The 27,532-nt window shown below is 44.3% G+C and overlaps 1 protein-coding gene across 2 annotated transcripts; it reads left to right on the forward strand.

Annotated features, from left to right (window-relative positions):
* The first annotated feature begins 621 nt into the window (after positions 1-621).
* GOSR2 (golgi SNAP receptor complex member 2) lies at positions 622-18,906 on the forward strand. 2 transcript variants are annotated; one of them, XM_080679849.1, is made up of 6 exons: positions 622-745; positions 7,296-7,360; positions 8,829-8,937; positions 9,763-9,895; positions 12,494-12,634; positions 15,715-18,906. In XM_080679849.1, the coding sequence occupies exons 1-6, from the start codon at positions 717-719 to the stop codon at positions 15,874-15,876; spliced, it is 639 nt and encodes a 212-aa protein (XP_080535975.1). In that variant the 5' UTR covers positions 622-716; the 3' UTR covers positions 15,877-18,906. The 2 variants fall into 2 exon arrangements, with proteins under 2 accessions (XP_080535975.1, XP_080535976.1); XM_080679850.1 differs by lacking the exon at positions 12,494-12,634 and having other exon boundaries at positions 634-745; positions 15,715-18,897.
* The last annotated feature ends 8,626 nt before the right edge of the window (positions 18,907-27,532 follow it).

The following is a 27,532-nucleotide window of genomic DNA, read 5'->3' on the forward strand; positions in this document are numbered from 1 at the left end:
CTCCTACCAGCGCTGCTGGTGTTGCCAGCTCGGCTTAGAATATTTGGACTTTCTACTTTGTAGACGTTTATTCGTATACATAACTTATTTTCTTTCCTAGATTTCGACCTCTTTGAGGGCAGGCGGAACCTAGCTTCTCCCACAACACACATAACACATAGTAAACACGCATTCAATGTGGGTTTATTGGATGACTAGTGTGCGCGTGCGGAGGGGGGGAGGGGGGGTAGGTGCGTGGGCAAGTGAGCACACAAATTTGAGATAGGAGAAGCTTGTGCCAGATACTCCAGGGGAGAGCGCATCTCCAGTCCCACAATCAAACAGTTTAACGCGAAGCCTAGCCTGCCTCCAGCAAGGAAGAGCAGGTAACCACCCATTCGCCGCCAACCTTGCTCTGAGGACCTCACGTCAATATTCTGAGGCTGCCCTCGCCACTGCCTGACTCAATGCTGAAGACAGCCTCCCGCCAAAACCTATACCTCCTAGTCCTCCATCTGAGGCCTAACCTTTAACTACAGTTATCCTTCTTCTCCCGGCCTATTTCCTCGTTCCCCTTCCTACTCTCGTAATCACCACCAGTAAGGCGTACGGGGGGGCAGCCCTAGCCGGTAGAGGAGAGAGGGTCCTGAGACCGGAAGCCGAAAGCCGGAAGGAGGGCTGTGAAGTCGTGTTCAGAGGAAGCCGGAGCCGGAGCCGGACCCGGCTGGGCCGGCGACATGGAACCGCTGTACCAGCAAACGCACAAGTGAGGGTCGCGTCGGGGCACGGGCGGGGCAAAGGCAGGCTCGGTGAAACCGGCGTCCTGAGCTGGGGCCTGGGGCTTTGGCCATTGTGGAGGCCCAGTCTTTCCGCCGGGGGCACTGCTGGAGGCAGCTCGGAAGTGGTCAGTTCCTGGCGGGATGCCCAGGTCTACGGCGAATGGAGGGTCTGGCTTGGGGCCCGAAAAGATGTGCCGGATGGCTCCCGGGATCTTCGAGGCTGTGACTACCTGCTGAGCAGACTAAGTGAAGGGAAAGTTGCAATAGTTTGTCTCGCACCTGCCAACTCAGTGCTCCGGGTTGTTAGAGCTCTGCCCAAAGGAGTTTGCCGTTTAGTTGGAGAGTCAGGGAACGTACAAAAGAACCGACGTGCGGCAGGATAGGATGGAGGGTAAAATAAGCAGTACAGACAGGATCAGCTTAAGCAATTTAGAAGGATCCATCAGTGGGCTAATGTCAAAAAGTCTCATTATAGCTCGCAGCTCCTAAATGATGTCAGCCTCCATTCTTGATTGACCCCAAACTTATTGCTACATTATGATTTTTCCCTTTTTTTGTTTCTGATTTGGTTTATACTAAAGACCATGTTTTTATGGCACAAAGAAATTGCTGTACAAGTAGCATTCAGTATTACATACCTAGTTACAGATTACCATTAAGGAGATCAAGTTTTGATGTAGCTTCTCATAATTTAAATTCCTTGGTAGTCCTTTACTAATATTGTCCTGCATTTTTGGAATTTGCTGAGACATGTAGTTGAGTATGATAAATAGGGATCATACCTATCCTGTTATTTGGAAAGAACTTTTATGATTTATTTCGTTTCTATTGTGGTAAAATACACAGAACATAAAGTTTACCATCTGCACCATTTCTAAGTGTACAAATCAGTGACATTAAGTACATTCACATTTGTGTAACCATCACTGCTATTCATTTCCAGAACTTTTTCATCAGCCCAAACAGAAACTTGATGTATCCATTAAGCAGTACCTTCCCAATCTCCCCTCCCTAAGCTCCTAGTAACCTCCGTTCTACTTTCTGTTTCTGAATTTACCTATTCTAGATATCTCATATAATGGAACCATACAGTATATGTCCTTTTGTGTCTGGCTTATTTCATTTAACATGTTTTCAAAGCTCATCTATGTTGTGTCATGTATCAGAATATCATTCCTTTTATGGTTGAATAATAATCCTGTGTGTGAACACCAACCAGATTTTGTTATCCATTCATCTGCAGATGGATACTTGGGTTTCTACCTTTTGGCTATTATGAATAATGCTAATATGAACATTGGTGTAAATCTAAGTCCCTGTTTTTTTTTTTTTTTAAGTGTATATCTTTACCAATTCTACTTTAATAACTATGTCTTTCCCTCTCCCATTCTCTCTAAAAATCAATGGAAAAATATCCTTGAGTGAGGATTTAAAGCACAGGAAACACACCAAGTCCTGGGAGTGTCAGAAATTAGCTCCCGCAGTTGCAGAAATTAATGACAGTAGCTGAATTGACACAACATTAACGGAACATATTAATTTTACTTGAAGTTTGAACCCAGTTTGTGATTATCTCTTGCAAGATACATAGCTTTAAAATGTTTATCTAATTCCAATGTACAGGACATTGGAATTAGATAAACATTTTAAAGTTAATGTATCTTACAAACTCCTGAACTGCCTGAACAGTGAATGGAGGGAAAAAATGAAAAGTGGAATAAACATTTTATACTTAACGCATTAGAATGAACTTTAAAGAGGAGCCAATAGGCAGGCTTCTGTGTTTGAGATCCCGGTGTTGTAAAGGTGCCCCACTTGCAGTCCTAGAGATTCTGATTCAGTTGGTCTGGAGTACAAGAAGCTCTGTTTTTATTGTTGTTGTTGTTTTGTTTTTAACAAGCTCTCCAGATGATTTTTATGAGCAGTTGCACTTAAGAACTTTACCTTATGTCAAGACCAGTTTTTCCATTTTTAGTTTTGCCTTCTGATCAGAGGCTAAATACTGTATAGTAGAGGCAAAGTGGGTGAAGTGAAAATGACCAGACGGTTTTACTATTGATAAGTAAGGTTAAAACAACAAACTTTTATGATGCTGTATAGGGTACAGAGCATTTTCATATTGCATTTGGATCTACCACTCTTTAAATAATTGTGATTATTAGTATCTCTATTTTAACAGTTGAGGAAGCTGAGGCATCAGGGGGTTAAATTACTTGTTCAGTGTACCTTAGCTAGTATATAGTGGAACTGGAACTTCAACCCAGATCTTTCCATATGGCAGTCAGAGGCAACATGGATGGACTTTTAAAAAGCAATTATGTTTTAAAGTGCTTCCCAGATTTTCTACTGACCCTTTAAAAAAGACTAGCAACAGTGACCCTTGCCTACTTGCTCCTAGGTCTCTGCTTAGTTATCACCCAAGCCCACCACGGACCCCATGCTAGACACATCTAGGACTTCTGATTTCTAATGTCCACACTCCCAGGTCTTATTAGTGTATCTGTTTTTTGCTGGCTTCAAGTGTGTTGTCTGAATTCCCAGTTCAGTTTAAAACAGATTTTCCACTTGGCACATAGTAGTTCCCACCCTGCCATGCATACTTGCTTTGTTGTTTTGCATATATTTCCTCTCAGGCATGAAATGTAGAGATTGGAATCACTTTATTGGCCATATTTTTTTTAGTTCATTCGAAGCAAGAAGAGATTGGATGGGAAAAGTCAGTAATGTTTCCCTGCAACTTATTAAAGTTGATCCTTTTTAGCTTAGGAAATAGTAAAAGCCAGCTGAAGAGGGTTTTGTGGGTATTGGCCTCATCTCTCCTGCTGTCCTCATAGAATTTAAGAATTGAAAGCGACTGGCAAGATCTTCCATTTCACTTCACTCCGGTCAGGAAGACTCTTGACAGTTTGTCTTCATGGCTTGATTCCTAAACACTCCCTCAATCATCCTGTTCATCTCCCATTGGGGTAAACCTTTAATTGATAGGGTTTCTTTGACATGTTGGCTCCCAGAATTGAATGGCATTTTATAGTGTGCATTTGACTTTTTTTTTTTTTTACATCTGAAGACAGGATACTTTTTAATCCCCATTTTAGCCTAAATGGAAAATGTTAATGTTTGTTTTGTCACATCTTAACCCCTCATTCTATCATAAATCATGTGCAGATTTTATAAACATAAGTTGATTTTTTTTTTTTTTAATATTGAACGACACAGAACCAAAGGCAGTGCTATGGTGGAACACTAGAAATCAATCCCTCAACCTGTGTTATCAATCAAACCAAATTTACTACAAAATATCTTGAGAGGCTATCAAATATCTCTTGAAATAAACATAAACTTACTGTGGTATCCTCAGCATATTACTCCTTTCCCACTATAGGCACACCTGTGGTTTTTTTTTCCCCCATGGACCATTGTGATTGTCTATCCCACTTCTTTGTTGAATGAGTGAATGAACAAATGGCTGAGTGAGTAAATAAATGATCCTTGTTAAATCATTGATTCAACATCTGAAAAAAAAATTAGTTATTTTATGTATGAAATATTTCAAACATAAAAATAGAGAATAATATAACATGTGTTAGGCCTCATATTTAATACATATGCTTCAGGTATTTAAAGACAGAAGTAGAACTGAATCCCACACCCATTCTCTTCCTTTCAAGGACCTAGTCCTAGAAGTGGAATGCTGGCTCATTGGATATACACATATTTCACTCTACCAGTTTTTTGTTTGTTTATTTGTGTGTGTGTGTGTGTAGTTTTTGTTGTTTTTTTAGAAATATGTCTATTTATTTTTAAACTATATTTTATTGGTTTTTTACAGAGAAGAAGGGAGAGGAATAGAGTTAGAAACATCGACGAGAGAGAAACATCGATTAGCTGCCTCCTGCACGCCCCCTACTGGGGATGTGCCCTCAACCAAGGTACATGCTCTTGAACAGAATCAAACCTGGGACCCTTCCCTCCGCAGGCTGATGCTCTATCCACTGAGCCAAATCGGTTAGGGCTCACTCTACCAGTTTTTATCAAAAACCTACTAAAAGGGTTTCTACCAGTTTATAATCCTACCGGCCTTGTATGAGAGTTCTAGTTTCCACACATCCTTATATCAATGTGTGTTATCAGACTTTAAAATATTTGCCAATCCAATAGGAGAAATGTGACATCTCCTTATTTTTATTTTTTTAAAATATTTTTATTGATTTAAGAGAGGAAGGGAGAGGGAGAGAGTGATAGAAACATCAGTGATGAGAGAATCATTGATTGGCTTCCTCCTGCATGCCTGGTCATCCAACTGGGAATCAAACCGTGACCTCCTGGTTCATGGGTCAACATTCAACTGCTGAGCCTGGCCAGGCATATCTCCTTATTTTTAATTTGCACTTTCCTGATTACTAATAAAGTTGAGTATCTCTTCATATGTTTACTGAGCATTAGGGTTTTCTTTTTTTGTCAGTTGCCCTTTGCTCATTTTTTAAAAATTGCTTTGACTTTTCCTATTTTTTTTTCCTATTGATTTGTAGCTGTTTGTTATATATTCCCGACATTAGTTCTTTGTTAATCTGCTGAAGATATCTTCCAGTCTTTGCCTGTCTTTTTATATTTTATGGTGCCTTCGTTGTAAAAAAAAAATTCTAGTTCATGGTTTTCCCACCGATCAACTGGTATATCACCAGTCCCCAAATATGTAGGACTGTTTTGGCTTTTATTCTTTTGTCTTGAGTCAGGGTTGGGGTTTGTCTATCTTTGTCTGTCTCTCCTTGCATGTTACCATATTGTTTTCATTATTATGTCTTTGTAATAAGTCTTAATAGCAGGTAGGATAGGTCATTCCTTTCATACCTATTCAGAGTGTCTTGGCTATTTTTCACCCCTCTCCGTTTTTTCATTTTATTTCTGTTCCTGTCAGTAATGCCACCAATTTTCAGATTTACTCTGTTAATTGAAAATTTACCTCACTGCCTACATCCAGGACTTCAGTAAAGTTCTAATTCTCCCTTTGATTGGCATTACCATCCAGTCCTCTATAACTGTTACCACAGTTGCCCTGATCCAGATGTTCATTACCTCAAGCTGCGTTCTACCTTTGCCTCCATGTCTCCATGTGCCCCATTCTGGACTTACCTACTGAAGTAGCAGTCTGGTCTCTCAGATTCTAGTAGTGATTTCTAGGGGGCATGAGTCTTGCCCAGGATCACTCTGGGAGTCATTAAAAGGCTGTCCTTGCTTCTGGTGCCATGGGTCATGCTTAGAGGCCACAGGAAAGCCCAGAAAAAGACTAGAGAAACCAAATTTGGGCTCCTGGCTCACATTAGTACATTTGCGGTCACAGTTTGTGGTACTCATGGTGGAAGATGGTTGGTGACCTTTCCCTCGAGTTGGGGATGATATAAGAGCTCAGCTGGTCCCTTTCACATGGCTCTAACACGGAGAGACTATAAGCACCAGGAGGCGGTTGTTGGGGGTAGCATAAGCAATTCCAAGGACTAATCCCAGGGACCACTAGGAAAGGTTCTGAGCGTGACCTTGGCCAAGCTTTAGGGAGCCTTCCGAGGGTGCTCTGGAGCCTGATGTCTGGGACCGTGCCAAAAGTCCAGGGTATAGTGTTGCATTTCCAAATGAGATGGCAGTGGCCTCATATTGCCTGGGAAAGATGTTTACCAAGTAGGAGATCCCTTTCATTGAGGGCCTTCCTCTGATGGTCCAACTAATCGCCTCATCCACCCTTCCCCTCTGACCCTGACTCTTCCAGACAGGGTGGCCTCCTGTTAATCCCCTGACATGGTTTGCATGCCTTCTTGCATATCATTTCCTTTATATCTTCCTTCACCAAATCACATCTCCCTTCAAAATGATGTTCAGAACTCCCTTCACCCACAAAACTCCAGCTTCCTCTGTCTCAGCCCCAGCCCTTTCATCCATTCACTTGCCTTTGCATGGTACCACTGTGCTTAGCTCCTCAGCTTTCTATTTGTTTACACTTACATGTGTTAGTTTTCTCTTAAATCTTCTTGGGACTTTTCTTTCTATCTAGCCTGTCATTCCTAATTAAATTGTTTCTCAAGAACAAGGATTATCTCTCCCTCACCCTTTGACTCTGCCCAGTACAGACCAATGCTCAGCACATTGGGTCAAACAACAGAGAGTGGGATTGGCTGGGTCCAGATCGAGGTTTATCACTTGCTATGTGACCTTGAACAAGTTACATAACCTTTCTGGACTTCAGTTGTCTTGTTTATAAAATAAGAATAATAATACTTTCCTCATAGGGTATTGACTTTGCAGAATGTCTTAGATGGGGGAAGCACTCAATAAACGCTGCCTGTCAGTATTATTATTATTAATACTAATGTTAAGATATTATAAACCATGCCAAAACATGTGGCCTCAAGTGCCACATAAAAATTTTACAGTTCAGTGATGCTGTCAATTTAAATCAGTTACATGTTGGCATCAGAAAAATTGACTTTCCTGACTGAAGTGCTGTTGATTACTCCTGTCTCACCCATTTCCTCCCTTTTCCTTTGATAGGCAGGTCCACCAGATCCAGTCTCACATGGGACGCCTGGAGACAGCAGACAAGCAGTCTGTGCACTGTGAGTAATTAGCTATGGAGACCAGAGTCCTTTCTCTGATGACACGGTGCTAATGGGCTGGGTTTCCTGACTGCCTTTCTGCCTCAGGGGCTTAATGATTCAGCGTGGAATGAGTTCTGTTGTTAAGGTGCAGAAAACCCTATGGCACAGTCACTGATTTCCCTGATTGTGCCCTTTGGAATCCCCCAAGTCGCATCCCCCATTACCCCTCCACTCAACCTGACATGGCCCTGTGGGAGTGGAAGTTCTTTCCTCCATCTGTCTTAATCTTATTACCTAGTCCTTAGCTTAGAGGAATGTGCTCCATAAAAAGTTGGACATGTTTAACTGGAATTGGTGATTTCTTCTGAGTGAGAACTGTGGCTTTTTAGAAGACCTATTCAGAAATGAATAGCAATATTAATTCATTTAGTTCTCACACCATGATTTCTTTTGAGTAGAGGGCTGCTTTGTAGTTTTTAGTGTCTTTTCTATCATAAGAAAAGGTCCTTTTTCTGAGTCGGTCATGCAGACACTGCTGGCTACCCACACACTGCAGAAGCTGCCTTCTCACCTCGCTGCTTGGCTGTCACCATGCCCGTTTCTCCGTCTCCTTTCCACAGCTTCAGAGCATCTCTTCTCTTGGTTCTGTGCCCCACTTTGTTCTAATCTGTATTTGTTAGCTAACCTACAAAGGTGACATTGCTGTCACTTATTTATGGGGCAAGAAGCAATCTGCTTTTGTGCACAGTTTAGTTTCTGTCCATTGACTTTGTTTGCCTTCCCAATAATCTCATTGTTACATGATTAGAAATGGAAAAGAGGTCATTTTGACGGTTTATCACAAGGGATAAGGAAAATGACTGTGTTTATCATATCTTTACTGCTATGGATTCTTTCCTGGGCCTTTCCTACTGATACTTGGTCTATTTTGGGGATTCCAGCTTCAGCCCACCCATTCTTATGGAAAGCCTTAAGGGAACTCTCCTCTGTTTCGATTACTAATCTTCCCCTTTGTGTGTGTGTGTGTGTGTGTGTGTGTGTGTGTTTTAACCTTATTACTATAGGGAATTTAATGGGCAGTCTTTTTACTAGATATTTATAATCTATATCTGAGAATAATCTCAAAGGAAAAGAGACCTCATGCTGTATCAGAAAATATTGACTCTTGCTTAAAAACTTTTTGGATAACATTTAAATGTTCATTTTATTTTCTAACAGCAGGAAATTTATTTCTACAGATTTACCCTCTTAAAAATTGGCATTGTTATATCATTAACAGCTATATATACATATTTGAAACAGCATTTACAGAGTCACTTAGTATAACTTGAACTTTTTCTATTATTCAATAGCATATGCATTTTTCTCCTTTTGAAATACATATTTTGAGTCTATTGGGTATGGAAAAAGATATGTTTGATTTACCATTCTAATTTAAGTTCACTATCTCTTTTCCAGCAATTATTCTTTTTTCTCTTTTGTGCAGTAGTAGAAAACGAAATCCAAGCAAGCATAGACCAGATATTCAGCCAGCTAGAACGCCTGGAGATTTTGTCCAGCAAGGAGCCCCCTAATAAAAGACAGAATGCCAAACTGTGAGTGCTCTAACAACCCAAGTCCTTAAGACAGGTCTTTCTCTGCAGGGGGGCTATTGAATGCTCTGAAAACTCATTTACACATTGAAAAACTGAGACTGTGCGAAGATAAAGTCCCTGTAAAGGGTGCAATTTTATTCTCTCAAAATAAAAATTCTGTGATTTAGTGGCTCAGAAGTTTTGTGTCTCCTTACCTCATTTGTGTCATTTTGAAAATTTGTCTCCAGTACTGTTTTTCTGTCCAAACCCATGGCCACTTGAAGCCTAAGTGAGTTTACCCTTTGGCTCCCACTACATTCTTGGGTTGAAATGAATCTTGCTCCTAATCACTTCAATCAGTCTAATTATAATGAAATACCGATCTAATGTTTGATAGTCCCCCATGAAATTAAAATGAAACCACCCTCACCACCTCTACCCCAGCCCCTGCTCCCAAAAGTTTTATGAAACTTTGCTGATGCTTTATGCCAAAGATGCCCTTGGGCTTCTTCCAGGAGAGTGATATAATCCATAGAAGGTCAGGAAGAGGTCATTGAGCCTGTTTCCTGTCACCTGTTCTCTGTCATGCATCCAGAATCAGAGACCAGCAGGTATTTAAGTAAAGCTGCTGGAATCTCGTGTGCTACAACCCTACTTTAACCACAAGCTACTTCTTTATTTTCAACATCATTGATCAAAATCAGATTATTTGGGGTGGGAGGGTGGCATGGAGTGGCATAGGAAGAAGTAAGGAAAGTCTTCTTTCCTGAATACAAAGCCTGGTGACTTCAAATTGTGCCACTCTGGGTTCCTGGGATGTAACATCTCTCTCTCTCTCAATTCCAGTCGTGTTGACCAGTTAAAGTATGATGTCCAGCACCTGCAGACTGCTCTCCGAAACTTCCAGCATCGGCGATACACAAGGGAGCAGCAAGAGAGACAGCGAGAGGAGCTTCTGTCTCGCACCTTCACCCCCAACGTAAGCCAGGCACCAGGGTGGGAGTCTGCAGGTACTCAACAGCTCATTGAAGCTGGAGCTCAGGGTCTGAGCGTCATCCTTTTAGGTAGTGTCTGAAGCAGACTGATGAGGAGACCAACTGGAAATGACAGTGGACCTTGTGCATTGCCACAGAGACTATAACTAGACAGGGAATCTTTTTTTCTAATACGGAAACCTGAAGAGGAAGCAGTTAACTTGAGGGAATGAGCGGGGGTGAAAATTGCCTGGTTTGACTGGGCGATGCAGAGAGGTCGTGGTTGACATGGTAGAAACGTTTTTTCTGATCAGATAGAGACAGATGATTAGAACTTAGGCCATTTTTAGTGAGGGCAGCATTTCAAAGCTGCCTTGGGGCAGTTGCCTTTGTGCTGAGTATGTGTGTGGTTCTAGTGTCAGATGTATTACAATGTTTTTGTCCCTAGGCTGAGCGCAATTTTGGAGGAATTTGTTAACAGACTTTTTTTTATTTTAGATGGATTACTTGTTTTGAGCCTATTTGAAAGTGGCCTATTGGTTTTCTTGTTTGATTTTGTAGAACACCATTGTCCCTGCCCTTTGGTTTCAATAGGATCATTTTCTGCACATGATGTAGGACATACTGACCTTTTTCGTGTTCTGCATATTATATTCTGCCAAATGAGGTGGGTCTTGGGGTGGTTTTTTGTTTTGTTGTTTTGTTTTGTTTGTGTGTGTGTGTTTTTATGGAGATGTTTGTTTTCTAAAGAGGTCTTAGCTTTCTAAGCCTGACATCAGAAGAAATCACTTCTCAATTTGCAGATGTTTAACTCTCTTTGCTGTGTCCACCCTTGTAGTAAATTTCCCCCAAGTGTTTCAGAATGTACCTCTGTAGTTTCTGTGTCTCTAGAGTAAGCAGTCAAGTAACAATGACTAACAATTCAAAAGTGTGATGGAGACGTGTTGGTGGAATAGTGGTAAGCATGGCCAATTTCCAATAATGTAATGAACTCTATGACACTCTGGAAGATGTTATGTGGGCTTTTGATTGTTACTTAGGCATTTTTTAGGCTGGGGACTTACTGAATGAACTTCTTCCTATTTATTCTGTGATCTGGAACTATCATACATTTTTCTGAGAGATAGTGGCTCATCAGCTCTTACCATTTCAGGTGGGAAAGTAAGAAAGATTTGTATGTAAAAGGCATTCAATAAATGCTTGCCAAATAAATGAAGTCTTTAATTGATTCAAACTCTGCAGTCTTCTGACCCACTGAGCATTAGCTATATGTAGAACACTATTTAAGGTGCTGAGAATAGAGGGTGTGAGAAACTCCTGTTATCAAGGGAGATTGAACATGTGTGCATTAATTAATTTTGAACTTGAACATCAAAGAAAAGGTGGTTTGATCTCTTTGTAAGGATTAAAAGTGGTAAAAATGGCCCTGGCTGGTGTGGCTCAGTTAGTTGGAATGTCGTCCTGAACACCAAAAGGTCGAGAGTTCGATTCCTGGTCAGGACACATACCTAGGTTGCAGGTTTGATCCCTGGCCTTGGCAGGGTGCATGCAGGAGATGGATCGATGTTTCTCTCTCTTTCTTCCTCTTTCTGTCTTTCTTTCTCTCCGCCTTCCTCTCCCTCTCCCTTTCTCTAAAAATCAGTGAACATGTCATGGGGTGGCTCAGAACATGTGGTAAGAATGGCTCTGGTTGACAGAAGAGTTTGTGGTCATCAGGAGGCAGGAAAGAGAACAGTATTATGGCTGGTCATGAATTGCTTCTGTGTACAGTGCACTTTCAGTGTCAGTTTAGAGCCTAGGATTGGTCCTGATGTTTCTCCAGACAGGATGGCTAAGAGAGCAGACTCTGCACTCAGTACTGGGATTCATGCCTTCCTGGACTTCTTACCAGCTCTGTGAGAACTTGAACAAGGTATTCCCAACTGTCTGGGCTTCGGTTTCCTCATCTCTAAATGGGGTAATATGTTAACTACTTCATAAGGTTAGGATGAGGATTAAGTGAGCGTAGGGTAATGAGCATGCAAAGTGGACAGTACTTGGTCAGTATTAGTTTTTGTTTCCCTTCCTTTTTGTGCAGATTTTTCTTGCCTGCTCAGGAGACCAGTCCCATCTGAACATTATTTGGGCGTCAGTAGGAAAGCACTGTCTCTTCTGTCCTTAGTCAGTGTCAGTCTAAGTGGAGGGATAAGCTATGGATAAAATAGCTAAAGAACAAAAGCAAACATTTAATGTGGTATTAAGGGGAAAACAAGTAAAGGAACATTTGGAACAAGCTAGGTTAGTGAGCAGTCAGAGAAAGACTTTGAGAGAAGCCCATGAGGTCTTGAAGGATTCGCTTTTCCCAAGTGGGGGTAATGATAAGAGGCAGGAATTAACAAGACTTGTGTAATGCAAGTCTGAGGAAAGTGACAGAGGCCACTCCAGATCTTCGCTTTGCTTTCCTTTTTTCCCCCTCTCTATTAGGTTCCTCTGATTCTTGCACCATTCCCTCTGGCTGTTCTTCTGGCTTGGCCTTGGCCAACAGGCAGAGCTGTCAGACGCGGTGGGACCGCAGGGCCTGACCCGCAAGCAAAGTTAATCAAGTGCCTGCGTTTCTTTCACAGGACTCTGACACCACCATACCAATGGATGAATCACTGCAGTTTAACTCCTCCCTCCAGAAAATTCACCACGGCATGGATGACCTCATTGGAGGCGGGCACAGTATTCTGGAGGGACTGAGGGCCCAGAGAATGACCTTGAAGGTGGGGGCCCTTCTGGGGGACAGGGAGAAGGCCTCTTGTTTTGGCCTAATCCAACAGCTTGGTACCTGCTTTGCATTTTGGTTACGTATTCCCAAATTGTGATGCTGTGATGGTGAGACGGAGCCCTTTAGTTTGGGATCCTTCCTTTGGTGTCAAATTATTATGAGTCCAAAAGTAGCCTAATTGCCTTTGCCAGTAGGTATTTCTTGTGCTTGCAACGAATCATAATGTGGTATCTTTTGGTATCCCAAGTCTGTCCCACTTACTGAAGGTGACTGCTGCTCTGAGAGAAACCAATAATAGACTAAGAAATTCTGTTATTTAATCCATTCTCATAAGAAAGAAGACGTGGCTGTACTTTGGTACCTCACAGTTAGGTGTTTTCTCTTAAGGGCCTCCGCTGTGTGCTTTATAACTGAGACCTTTTTGTGCTTTCGTAACTGAACCCCCAGGGGTGGGGTCTCAGGGCTGCCCTGTTTGTTTAGCAGGAGATAGCTTCTAGAGCACATGCTGGTGATCCCCAGTAACTCCTCACTCACTCTTTAGCCCCAGGTATTTCTGGAAGCCCTGCGCCATTGGCTGAGACTCCAACCCCCTGGGAGTAGTTTACAGAAACATTACACAGACTCTGATGCCAGTCATGATGTTTCAGCCTCAGCCCTTTTCCTGTATCAACTCTGATGGATAATGGGGTGTGGACTGTGCCTTATTATCAGGGTGTGGTTCCCTGTGAACGAAGCACTCCCAGCCACTGAGCTGTGAGAAACAGTCACTCGGAAGCATGAGCTTTATCTTAGTTTTTCTTGGACCATGTTGAGGCAGTCAGCTCCATGGGCCTTCAGTACATTTCTGCCACCTTTACCAGGGGGAAGGTCAGGCAAGCCACGAGTGACATGTAACCTCCTGCTGACGGCCTGAAGTGTGTTCTCTGACAGCTTCACGGTGCCCTCCTTTCAGAACAGCCACCTGCAGTAATCTAAACTGATACACGTTGATTAATCCGCCCTTTCTGTAGAAAACGGCTGGCCTCCTTCCCATATCTCAGAAAAGCAGTAAAACCCTTTTAGGACGGGGCTCACCATGTCACACTAACGTCGAGCAGTGGGAGTTAGAGCTTATTGTTAAGGCTAATGTTGGCTTCCTACTGCAGTCTGGTATCACTGAGTAGTGCAAGCAACTCCTGCCCCTGCACGGTCCCCGGAAGTGAAGTGCTAGGAAACCTGTGAGGTGGTCAGAGGCTGGAATGAAGTTGCTAATCCCATGTCCTCTACACACACCACTACCTGCCTTCTTCCCTCCACTTGCCTCCCACCCCACCTCTGTAAGGGAAGTTTTTGGCTTTAACCATTTGAAATTAACATGGGAGAGAACATAAAGGAGCTGTGCCATGATTTGAGGCTATTCCTAGTTGAAAATGTTTATTTTGGGGGAAAGTTATGGTAATTTTTAGGTGATTTTAGAAGCTTGATGCTTGAACTTCATATGGTGAGGAAATAATACGCACTTTCAGAGCTGAGAAGAATCTTAGTGAGAGTCTAGTATTCACCATCACCGTATGGAAAGCATGTCTCTGCTCTCCTCTGGCAATAATCAAGTTTGACTTGTGAGATCTCTCTCAGTGAGGCTTTGAGATCATTGTCTGGGCAGTACGTAGGTCTGAATTCCTGTCGGTAGTGCCTTGTGTCATTCTCGCTTCTCTTGCTTCTTCTCATTTGCTTATTACTGTGTTGTTCATTTAAAAAATGGGTGTGGGGCATTAGGTTAGATGCCATCCATACAGATGCAGTTGGTGATGTGTGTAGAAGTAACTTGGGGTCTCCCCCGCATTCATCTTTATTTCTTGTTTCATAAGAATTTGAATGTGATTAAAAATGAAAATTAGAAAGCAGGGAGGAAGAGCAGGCTGGGTGGTTTGGGCTCTTGGTTTAGGAATAAAACACCCTTTTGTTATTGGTGGTGGGTGGTGGTATTTATATAAGGGGTTTTAGATCATTGTGTTGGTGTCTGTCAGTTGTGTTTCTGTCATTCCATCTTGCCCACTTCAAACCTTCTCGTAAACCTGGGCACTAGCCCACGTGTTGTACTCGGCAACATCCTGATAGAAAGGATTTGGGAGCTAGGGAGCAGACTGTTTTAATATAAAATATTATAATTTTAAAATTTTTATTGAGGTATCATGTACATGCAAGGAGGTATACAGATCTTATTTGTATAGGTCATTGAATTTTGACAAATGCATGCATCATTGTAGTTCACACTGTATCAAGACATAGGCTGTTTTCATCACCCCTAAAAGCTCCCTGGTGCCCTTTCCAAGTCAGTCTGCCCCTTTCCACAGGCAACCACGGTTCTGATTTATTTCACCATCAATTAATTTTGCCTGTAATTGATGTTACTATTTTGTGTGTGGCTTCTTCTCAGTGTTTTCCAAGCTCTTTCATACTGTTACATGTTGGTAATTAGGTCCTTTTTATTGCCAAGCATTATCCCATTGTCAAATGTATCATAAATAGTTGATCCATCCTCTGGTGTTAGACATCTGCATTCTTTCCAGTTTTAAGATATTCTCCTGTGTTTTCTTCTAGAAGCTTTACTACAGTTGTAGCTTTTATGTTTAATTCTATGATCCAAATTAAGTTTTATATATAATATGAATCGAAGATCTTTTTCTTTTTTAATTAAATCTTTATTGAAAGTATTACATATGTCCCATTTTTTCCGCCCATTGACCCCTTCTAGCTCGCTCCCACCCCAGGTCAAGAATCATTTTTTTACACAAATATATATGCATACACATAGATACTTATATATAATTTATACAAGACGTGTGTGTGTGATACATACATGTGATATTTATTATATAACCAGTTGTTCCAGCACATTGGTGGAAAAGACTTTTCTTTCCCCCTTGTGTTGCTCTGGTATCTTGATCAAAGTCATTTGACCATATGTGAGTGATTTATTTCTGGTTGATGCTGCTTTGTATATGCTTTAGGCTTGACTAAGAGACTATTGTTGGTAAAGCCCCACCTCATAATAATGTTCACCCACCCTGTTTCTCTTTATCTTTTCTGCCCCAGGGGACTCAGAAGAGGATCCTTGACATTGCCAACATGCTGGGCTTGTCCAACACAGTGATGCGGCTCATCGAGAAACGGGCTTTCCAGGACAAGTACTTTATGATTGGTGGGATGCTGCTCACCTGTGTGGTCATGTTCTTCGTGGTGCAGTACCTGACATGAGCCAGCTAAGCCCAGCAGCTGGACAACGTTCCCACTGCATGAGCGTGTGTGACTGTGTGTGTGTGCGTGAAAGAGAGAAGGGGGGCCCAGAGGCCATGTTTTGAAATGTATGTCCGTCTTAACTGTGAAAACCACTCAGAAGTAATTGTGATCTGTAACCCTGTGAGCGTTTCACACCTGCTCTGTCTGTGACATCTTGGAGAAGATGCGAGTGCTACCAAGATTCACGGTGCATAGGAAATGAACGAAGTACCTGTTCTCTCTTTGTCACTCTCACTCTCACTGGGGGTGGAAGTGATGTAATGGTAGGGGATGAAGTAAGGAAAGGAAAAGAATGGCTTTGGTGGTTTTGTCCACATATATGATGCACACCCCTGGAAGGCTTTCACGGTGACCCTTTCGGACAGGACTGTCCACACTTTTGTCATCATCCAGCTTTTCCAGCTCCTAATGGACAGGATGAGCAGAAGCGGAGAGAAGGAGGGGAAAGAGGTCTTCTTTTCCTACATTCATATAGTAAATGGGTTCACATGCAACTAGCCACCCCACCCCCAAAATGACATGCAGATGACTTACAGCTCATACCTGTCACCCTTCCCCAGAAGCAGCTCCCTAGAGGAAGCGGGCATTGGGCTGTTGTTGACGAGTAAGGTTTTCCATATTACAGCTGTTGGGTGTTGCTCCTTTCTAAACTGAGGCCACTGTTATTCTCTGGGCATGTGCAGTCTTAAGACTAAAGACCCTAGTTACTGGATGGTTGGCTTTTAAGGTTCCAAGATTGCAGCCTGGCACCCATGCCCAGGCTTTGTTGGGCTTTGGCCCCTTAGAAAGTATCTGTGAGCAAAGGTTAGTGATTTGTCCATTACAGTCTCATCTCTAGTTTTAACATCTCTAACTCTTTGGCTCTCTTTTCTTCCCTGGAAATATATTAGCAACTGCCAGCCAAGCCCCCCCTCTTCCCAGCCAGTGTGGGCAGGTACCACCCTAAAACTGTCTCTGGTGTCCTTGTGAGACCAGACCCTTTTCCCTTTTCTGACCAACCCTGGATTAAGAATGGTGTATCGTGGAATTTATTGTAAAGGCAGTCTGTCCGTTTTGATTAATTGCTGAAAGTACCAGAAAGACCTGGTTAGCATATTTTTTTCATTGATCACAGGCCCTCTCAGCCCTATGCTCAGTAGCTTTATGGCAAAACATAAGCTAGCACTCAGAATTTCCCAGACTGGAAACCTGGTCCATATTACTGCCACCTTTGATTGTGTTGCCCCACCTATTGTCTATTTATTGTTACTTGGACTGTCTTCTGTTTCTTCCCCTTTTCTGTGTGTGTTCCCTTCAGCTTCCCTTTTCACCTCCCACCTGTTTCTGTAGCAGTATTGGTCTTTTAAGCAACATCTGTGGCATAGATACCCTTTTGGTAAATGTTTCTTAATAGTCACAGATTTTTAACATGAGTTTCCTGGGTACTGATTTCACACTTTTGGTGGAATCTCTGTTGCTCTGGCCCATGGGTTTTCAAGGAAGGGGGAATCCATGACCCCTTCATAAAAGAATTGAAGGCCCTGACAGAATGAAAATGATGGCCTGGAGGATGGAGAGAGGGGTTGAGGCATCTTCAGACCTAGATCTAATTTTGGGAAGGTACAATTTGAAATTTCCCTCACATCCAGCACCTCTGCCATCCTCAGGACCCAGCATAGGCCTCTTAGCAGTCCATAAAAATGGGTTTTTAAACTGCACAGACTTGGACTCTGGAAGATCTTGCCAGACAGTGCACTTTGGAGGAAGGTGCAAAAGGAGCAGCTAAGCCATTTGGACTTGAACTTGGGGAGAGCAAAACTCGCCTGCCCACCCCTCCTCTATTGGCTGATGTGACATCTGTTTGTAGTGTGCACCACTGGGTTTCCACACTTGCCTTTATAGTGATTGTTAGCCTTGATGAACCAGCAGTAAGGCCTTCTCCCACCTTCAGAGCCATTCTCCCTATTTTGTAATAAAAATTGTGGAGGCATTTTGTGGGTCTTCCATCCTGGCTAGGGAACTGCAAACACAGTGTGTCCGTGAGAAACGCCTAACTGAAGGCTTCTGTCTTCACAATCCCATGTAGGGAAGGGTCCGAGGCCAGGACATCAGCACCACCTAGTGGAGTCAGGGTGAGTTACCAGGTTGAGCTGGTGCGAGAATCTCTCCGGTTGACAATCTGTGACCTTGTCCAGGTTTTTGGTAAAAGGTTTGCCTGTTGTGGTTTAAGACAAGTGGGTTGTCAAGGAACTTGGGAATATCTTCTTTCTGTGGAATTTACTTGAGTGACCACCTTAAGAAAAGCCAAATTCGAAGACCAAATAAATAGGAGAGTCTTGATTTTTATAGGCTTCATTGCTGGGATTTTTCCTAAGTCCTCTGCCCTAATGAATTTAAATGGGTTTTATTTGCAAATTTGGACTTAAACCCATTGTTTTTTAAATATATCGGTTGAATAAAATTGAGATTTGTTTTATTTAGAATGTTACGTTTTGTAAAGAAACTTGACATTCATTGTTGTAACTAATGATCTCCTTTTTATTTTTATTGATTTCAGAGAGGAAGGAAGAGGGAGATAGAGAGAGAGAGAGAGAAACATTAATGATGAGAGAGAGGCATTGTTTGGCTGCCTTCTGCACACACCGACTGGGGATCGAACCTGCAACCCAGGCACATGCCCTGATGGGAATTGAACCCTGACCTCCTGGTTCATAGGTGGACCTGGTTCAAAGCCATGCCAATGATCCCCTTTTTAATGTTTTCAGGCCAGACATTCTCAGACATTGCTCCATGGCTAGGGGCTGGTCTGTCTGCTTCAGAAGCAGCTGGGAAACTTTTAATTATTATTCTTGGGGGTCTACCCCAAACCTTCTAAATTAGAATATTTGTGTTAATCAAGATGATAGCATTTGCAAGAATAACTTATGAAGTCCCCAGTAAAGTCTTATTTGTTTACATCCTATCTCAGAAAAGATTTAAGGAGAATTATAGGAAATAACTAAAACAGTGAAATATAAAGAAATGATCAAGAACAAATCAGAGTAGAATATCAATACCAAGGAAAAGACTCAATTTAAATCATGAAGCCCTACTGAAGTGCTCTGGGGAATCCCTAATTTGTCTGTGAGCCCCCAAAGCCAAAGCAAAGAGAGAAGCATGATTTGTTAGTGTCTAAATGGGGGGGGGGGGTGTGAGGATAGGGATGTCTTATTTGCTTAGGGAGGAACCCAGACCTTTAATACTGCTAGCTTGCCTGGAGCCCTTACTGAAAGTCAGCCATGGTTATTTTCCTGGGCTGCCCCTCTAATCTTCACAAACCCTCTGAGTTAGGTCCTGTATTGTCCCCATTGTGCATGAGAAGGCTGGGCTTTAGTGACTTTCCCAAGGCCCCGGCGAGGAGTCCTGGAGGAGCTGGCCTCTCTCCTGTCTGGTTTCATAGCCCAAGCTCACGATCACTGCACTGACCTGGCTCCTGTGCTCAGTATGAGATGCGGGGATCAAGGCAGCCTGCCAGGATTGGGTAAAGGGCTATAAGGCATTTATTGCACCTTATATGGCAGGTTCTCTGTCCTAAAATATTTTCCTAATTGAAAGGGGAGAGGCTGTTTGGCCAGGAATTTCTGGGAATGGAGAATGGAAGCTATACTCGGGCCCTGCCACCAGAGAGCGACATAACTATTCGTTGGTCTGCCCAGAACCCTGTGTCTTAAGCCTGGTGTTGGAAGAGGAAACAATTGCAGGTTTGGTTCCGCTCTTTTTAGGTCTAAAGTTCCTTCTCCCTTTTTTTGTGTCCTTTCATTTTATATGGCACATGGGAGAAGAGGGAAATGGGATGGGGTGGGGGAGTCTGGCAGGTCCTTGGCCCCCCCAAGTGCAGTTGGTAAGTCCCAGGCCATAGGGCCTATGCAGGCCCTCCCCACTTCATCCCTATGCCGCTAGTACAGATTCTCAACCTTGGTTCTACATTGGGCCCAGCAGGGAAGCCCATCTCCTCAGTATCCAGCTGCCAGAGCCCTGGCATATGCCTGGCACCATGTTAGCTGTTTCGGGGCAGATGAGTTGGAAGGAACCTCTGCCCTCTGCACTGGGCATAGTTACAGAGGCAGTGGTGAAAGCCCTGGACCCAGGATGCAGACACTTGGCTTCAAGCCCCAGCCTCTCTGGTGGCAACCACATCTTTCTCCTGAGCCTTGTCTTTCTCTTCTTAGAATAGGGTAACAGCTGTCCCGCATCCCCTCCCAGTTGGACAGGGGCCCAAAAGACTGAGTGTTTGAGGCAGACTCTAGATGTCTGCAGCGAGAAGTCTCAGCCTTGGCCTCTGCGATCACCAGAGAGCTTAACCAGTTCCCATTCTGGGGCTTGTCCCCAGAGGCTTTGAGCTACTTGGTCTCAGGTGTGGCCTAGGTTTCAGGAATTTTTTTTTTTTCTAACTTTCCAAGGGATTCTGTGTTGTGAAGGTTGAGAACCACTGCCTGAAGTGCCCTCCAGGTGTGATGGGTTTTTATTCCTGTTTAACTGGAAAGGCAGGAACTGTTCGCTTGGAACAACCAGAGGACAGAGGAACAGAATCTCCAAGGCTGAGGGGCAAGAGTGTAGAGTGGCTTGTGGCTGTGGCAATGGAGGCATTAACTAGGAGGGGCTTTCTGTGAGAGAGCCAGGTGATCTGGACAATTGAAGAGGAAGAGTAGGGGAAGGGTGCAGCCTGGGGGAATTAATAAGCTCTAGTCAGCCTTTATCTACCAAAGGGCCATGAGGGAGGGCTGGTTCAGTCCATGTAAGAGATGGTTGCTGCTCAGGCCCAAGAAGCCTGAAATGGAGCTGAACCCTTAGTGGCTGTAACTTGGAGACAGACCGTGGTGGGCTGTGCAGAAGGGAGGAAGTTTTCCCCCGTATTTTCCTTTGAAGCCCAGGCAGTGGGCTCCACATCCTTTCATCCAGGACAGCATGGGCAGAGCCCACCCTCTGGCCCCACTCACTTGGCACCTTTCAGCATGCTTTGCTACGTTTCTCATGCCCAGAGCATATGTGGGGACAGAGGTGTGAGGGGTCAGGCAGTGGGGACCTTTGTAGGAGGGGACAAAAATCACCACTGCCCCTCAGACGTCTCAATGTTGTGAATATCTAAAGATAAGACCCTGAATGTCCCTGGATGTTGTCCAAGTTCTTGTTGCTGTATGCCTGGGTGGGCGTAAACTCAGTGTCCATGGTGATTGCTTTCAGGAAACCATTTTTTTCCTTCCCCCTCCTTTACCCCTGCAGCAGAGAGCAGCCTGAGAGACCCTTAGAAGGCAGCCCCCAGAGCAGAATTCCAGAACAGGAGCCATGGCCACCCCCTCCATGAGAAAGCACCTTGGAATAAGTTTTCTGAGGTCACCCATTTGGAGAGACCAGCACTTGGTTAAAGATGTAGAGGCCTAGGATATTCACTTAAGGGGGGTGGGAGGAGCTCAACTCTAGTTTTGTACCCTTTCAACATGAAATATCAATTTAATAATTAGACGAGATTTCATGGAGTACTGATAGGTGGCAAAGCAGTAGGGTAGATAGCAGAGACTGCATTCAGGGGCTGAGAGCTTATCCAGCCCGTGGGAGTGGTGACAGCGCCTCCTGGAGGAGGGAGGACCTGAGTTCAGTAGGGGACCTGAGGGTGGCACTGCCATGTCCCTGGGGAATCGGAGAGGAACTGGTGTGAAGGAGAGGAGTGTGAGCTCAGTTCTCAGCTGACTGGGTTTGGGAGTGGCCTGAGGAAAGGTGAGGAAGTATTGGATGGGAAGCTGGAGGGAGGTAATGGAGGGGGTCCAGGAGACCCTGACCTGAGGGCAGATGTCGGGATCCTTAGCTGTCATCCTGAAACCAGAAGTGCCTGGAGGGATCCCTGCTCATGCCCTGGACTCTGGATCCAAGAGCCCCTGCCCAGGAAGGGGATGTGGGGACGCTCCTAAACCAGTCTCCCCTCCCGAGTCTGGTTTCAAGCCTCCTGGTGTAAGTGCAGGAGGAAGGTGTGCAGTCTCCCCCTTACTAGTTGTGTAACCTTGAGCAAATCACTTTACCTCTCCAAGCCTCTGCTCTCCTACCTTCTAGGGATAAATGATGTCATCTCACAGGATGGCTGAGAACCAGTGAACACTACAGTGTAAAGTGCTTAGTGTACGCCTGGGACATAAAAGATGGCAACTGAAGTTTTCTCATTAATTAAAATTGCATGAGGCCTGGGTCTCATCCCTTCTTATTCATCTGATGTGGTTGTTAGTCAAGGACTAGCCAGCATTCATTCACTAATTAGACTTATTTGTGAACAGGTACAGTGTCATGGACATAATACTGAGTTTGGCATCAGAAGACCTGAATTCAAATCCCCACTTCATTATTTTCTACCACTTGCTCCCTCCCTGTCGCTTAGCCTCAAAGTCCTCATATGTGAAATGGGGATGGTGTTGGTGACCTCCTTTACAGAACTGTTGTGAGGGTAAAACAAGCATGTGGATCAGTGAGGATGCTCTGGGCTGCAGGTACCAGCTACCCCTTCTCCAAGTAGCTTAAGCAGTAAGAACTCATGGAGCTTGGGCAGGCAGCAGGGTTGCTTGGTTCAGGGCTCAGTGCCCTTAGTCTTCCTGGGCAGGCTTGTGACTGCCTCGGTTCCCTCAGAGTAGTGGAACTCTGAGAAGGGGATGTAGAAGAGGCAAGAGTGATGGTTGAAAGGTCAGACTGGAATTGTCACCGCCAAAGTTTTCATTCATTCAGTAAATGCTAATTGAGCACCCATTATGTTCCAGTCATGGGGCTGGCCTTGTAGTATAAACCTGATTCAACAAGGCCCCCTTGTAGTTTCTGGAGATCTGGACTGAGGACAGGGCATAGCTGGGATGGCTCGTCCCTGCTTTATGCTGTCGGGGGCCTCGATTGGAAGATTTCAAGGCTGGGGAGGAGAATCATCTGAAGGTTCACTCAAATGTCTTTGGCTCAGTGTTGGCTGAGCTCCTTGGCTGAGGCTGTCCCCTGGAACACCTGCTCAGGGCTTCTGCATGTGGCCGGGGCTTCCTCACAGCATGGTGGCCGGGTTCTCAGGGTGAACAGCTTGAGGGAAAGAGCCAGGTGGGAGCTGTATCCTTTTTATAGTCAAGCTTCAGAAATCACATGGCATCAGTTCTGCCATATTCCTTGGGCTGTGGCAGTCACAAGCCCCCTCCAGCTCTTGGCAGGAGTGTTGGTCACAGTGTTAAGACAAGCACATGAGACGGGATAAATCCACGGTTATAGCCATCTTTAGAAAGTAGAGTCTGCCACACTCCCCTTGAATACTGCACATGTCTAGCTCACAACAATAAAATGCACAAACTCCATCACCATAGGTACCAGGTAGCATCTGACTCTCCTGAGGAGGGGAGACTTTTGAGCTGAATCTCAGCTGAGTCAGAGTTGACCAGGTGCAGCTTGGGAGGAAGGTCTCAGCAGAGGAAATAGTGTGAGCGCAGGGGAATCCCTGTGGCTGGAGCTCAGGCTGGAGGGCCAGATGTCGGGTGTCTGAGAGCAGGCTCATTACTCCCTCCATTCCCTGCCCCTCTGCACACAGTAGGCACTTCATAAATACAGATTAAAAAGTGTGTGAACAGTTTTTTCCTTAAAAAAGGAAGCCAAATCCCAGAGTGATGTAACAGGGTCTTCTGGAGGTAGCATGGGATGAAGACAGGCAAGTGCTCACTTTCTTACTGTAGGAACTTGAGGTCCTTTTTCTTAGTTGCTGGCTTTCCAGTATTTTTCAGTGTCTCTAGAAGAATCCACAGGAGCTGATCATAGTACCTGAATCACCTCTTTCTATCCCTAGCTCCCAGCAGGATTCTTGGGTCCTCTTCCCTGCCTGCTGGACCCCAACCCACACTCTGCTGCCCCACATAGGTGAGAAAGAAAGAGAGGTAACTATCACTACGCCCCTGGATTGAGCCATGCCTAAAGCCTCAGAACTTCCCATCTTGGGAAACCAGTGAATCCCTTTATCCCTTTCCCGCTTGAGCAGTTTACATTGGCTTTCTGCCCCTTTCAGTGAAAAAGCTCTGAAGGAACCCTTCACAAGACCAAAACCATGTTTTAGTCTATTTCTCTCCCCTCCCAAGCTACCCACATTATAAGACAGATGCAAAGCTTGCATGCAATATTAACGCAAATAGACTTGGAACCCCCAAATCTTATCTCAATAAGAGTCAAAGAGCTTGAAAGGACTAGATATCTGAATAGACACATTGAGGAATAAACTCACTAGTTCTTTATGAATATCTCAGGCCAAGCTCATCTCTGAAATAGTGCGTGGCTTGGAATCCCTTCTCTTCACCAAACCATTCCTTCGGTACCCACCTTCTCCAGGATGCCTTCCAAACCAGGTCTGAACTCCATCATCCTTCCTACCCTTATGATTACTTATTTTCATTAACACTTTGGTTTGATACATCATTTAAGCATAGCTGTGTGTCTCCTCCACCCCCCCCCCACACCCTACACTCCCCATCCCCCGCCAACTGACTGAAGAGCTTTTAGAACATGGGCCGTGTCTCTATGATTAACAGCCCATCAGATTAGCTCTGGATCAGAATCTCTTACTAAACAACTCTTGTAATATTCTAACTCAGATCCTGTTCCCTCCTGTGTAGTAATATAAACAGAATTTTTCTCCCCACGTAAGGCCACAATTCTGCCTTACCAGCTTTCGTATTTCCCTCATTCCTTGGCTGTTAAATGATGAATCCTTCATTGGGAAGCTTTTCAAATCTGAGTAGACATCAAGGGGGTGGCCATGTGTTAACTGTCTTGTGGCTCCTGTTGGGTGGTAGCCCTGGAGTAGCCTGTGTAGCTGACAGTGTCTGTGGGAAGGGACACCACCATCCTTCTCTGTTCAACACCCTACTCTCTTGTATACCAATCCCTTCCCAACACTAAAAGCAGTGACATAATAGTTGAGGAAGGATGCTGATGAAGGGTCTTGAAAGTGGTGATGGATTCCCAAAAGAGTTAGTGAAAGCCATAGGACAGAATGGCAATGTGAGTGAAGTGAGGCTGCCCTCAGAGAGCTGAATTAGAACTACAGAGAGCAGAGAACAAAGGTGAGGAGGGATGAGGCCGAGAGGACATGCGGGCTGGTTTGGTTGGTGGGAGAGTTGATGGAAGTCCTTGAAATAAAGTTGAGTCTGTATTTGGTAGACAAAGCAATGAGGAGACAGGCCAGATCTTGGATAGGAGAGACGATAAAAAATAGTGCTAATGATCCAGTCATCTGCAAGTGGGAAGTGCCATTTTGTAAGTGCACCATCAAGTGCAGGGATTGGCAGGTTGGTCTGATAGAGCAGGCTCTGCCTCCTTGCAGGCCTCAGGGGAGTCTGGTTGCTGGAGGGTTGTTTGGAAAATGAAGGGAATGAATTAAGGGTCAAGTATTTGTGTGTTGTATGTAGAGGGGACTATGCCACTTGTCGCCAACTTGATTTTAGTACATCTTCTATAGTTAAAGTTTTTACTTTAAGAAATCAGGTGTGGTTCTCTTTCTTTTAAATATATTTTTATTGATTTCAGAGAGGAATGGAGAGGGAGAGAGAGAGAGAAACATCAGTGATGAGAGAGAATCACTGATCAGCTGCCTCTTGCACACCCCCAAGAGCCCGTAATTGAAAGGCCCTTGGAGACTGAATTACACTATCCCAGGGCATTTTGGCAAGGCAGTTCAGCTAATGTTAATTTCTCTTTGAAGGCCTAGCAAATAGTATTTAGGATTGATAGCTTTGTATATGCGGAGTTAAATTACAGTTTGTGGTTGGGTTTCCTTTAAAAAAGAACTTGTATATTTACATACTTACTTGGCATTTTGTTTTTCTTAATGACACTCAGTCTACCTTGTGTATACTTGTCCTATCTTTATATGAGATTAAGGGTTATATATCCTTACTAGTAGCCCTGTGCACAAATCCGTGCGCCAGTAGGTCGCTGCTGCCCTCCTGTAGCTCTCCACCCACTGCCCTGACCTCCTGTAGCTCCCCCCACCCCCCTTCATAGCTTGCTGGATCTCCGCCTCCCACTTGCTTGCTGCCCTGCCCCTCCTATAGCTCTCCGTTGCCCGCTGCCCCACCCTCCTGCAGATCTGTGATCTGGTCTTTACAAGGTAGGTCATGTGGTCAGTCGTTACGCCACAGGGCAGAATGGATAATTAGCATATTCCTCTCTTATTATATAGGATATTAATCTTATATCCCCTGCATCTCCTAGCATAGTGTCTTGCACATAGCATTAGCAGGTGCTCATCAAAGATTGGTTGAATAAATGATAGTCAGTAGGTGAGAAATTGTAATAGATGAAGTTTTGATAATTCTTCAGTGGGTGTCATACTCTAAATATTTTGGATTTGGGAAACTAAAAAATGGTCTAATTTGATTTTGATAGGCAATTTGACCAGTGAATGTTTTTAGTAGCAGAGTTAGTGTGTTTTGAGTGCTATTTCATGTGCTTGTCAGGCATTTTCCTTTCTTTATTGGATGTAGTGTTAACTTGTTGGATGCTTTACTTTTCTAGATCAATGACTGTGTTGAGCCAAGGTGGGAGGGGGATGTTTTCCCACACCACTGTAAAGGGTTATTCACTTGGTTTCAGACGCTGTTTCCCAGAATGAACTGCTCACCCTGGAGTCATCTCTCATTCAGTGGTAGCCCCTGTCTATAGAGTGGTGAACTAAGAATCAGACATGGAGCCCTGGCTGGGTGGCTCATTTGGTTGGAGCATAGTCCTGTGCAACTAGGGGTTGCAGGTTCAATTTCTGGTCAGGGCACATACCTAAGTTGCAGGTTTGATCCCCAGTCTGGGCATGTACAGGAGGTAACCTATCAATGTTTCTCTCTCATATCCATGTTTCTGTCTGTCTCTCAAATCAATAAACCTATCCTCGGGTGAGGATTTTTTAAAAAAGAATCAGACATGGATACTGAGAATTTAGAAGAAATAGCAACATTTCCCCTCCCCTCCGCACTAACTGGTGTATTTTATAGGTCAGCTACTTCTCTTGGAAGCAGTATGGCCAAGGGGAGGAAGAATGTCTTGCAGGTTTTAGCTTTGAGGAGGAGTTCAGATTGCCAGACTGGACTGGCCCTTCTGAATTTTCTAGGATGCCAGGCCCTGTGTCTTCGTTGGGAAGCTCTGCAGCACCCCCCTAACCCCCACCTTCCTTAAAACCCCCAGCCCACCATCCATGGGCTTCTGGACTCTGAGGCCACCCAGGGGTGCAGCCCAAATCCTGCCTCACTGTGAGGGGGGAGGGGACATCCATCGGGAGGTAGTTGTCTTTTCTGCAGGGGAAAAGAACCACTGGTGATTCTGGTAACAAAACAAAACAAAAGGCTCACTCTTGTGCAGTCACTCTCAGCCCAAGAATAATAAAGGTTGCCTAAATAAAGATTGAAACCTGAGGTGGGGGAGGGGTGCTTGGTTGCTAAGGCGCCCATGCATGACATGGCTGCCATTTGTGACATGGCTGCCAATGTTGGGCTCCCACTAAGCACATGATGCCGGCACCCCACTTGCCTGGGTCACTTGCTGTGCTCGGACCTTTGCCTCTCATGTCCGGGCTGTACATGTGGGCCCCACGGCTCCTGTTCACATGGCAGCTGTTGTG

This window comes from Plecotus auritus (genome assembly GCF_963455305.1).
Source record: "Plecotus auritus genome assembly, chromosome: 7".
Taxonomy (NCBI): domain Eukaryota; kingdom Metazoa; phylum Chordata; class Mammalia; order Chiroptera; family Vespertilionidae; genus Plecotus; species Plecotus auritus.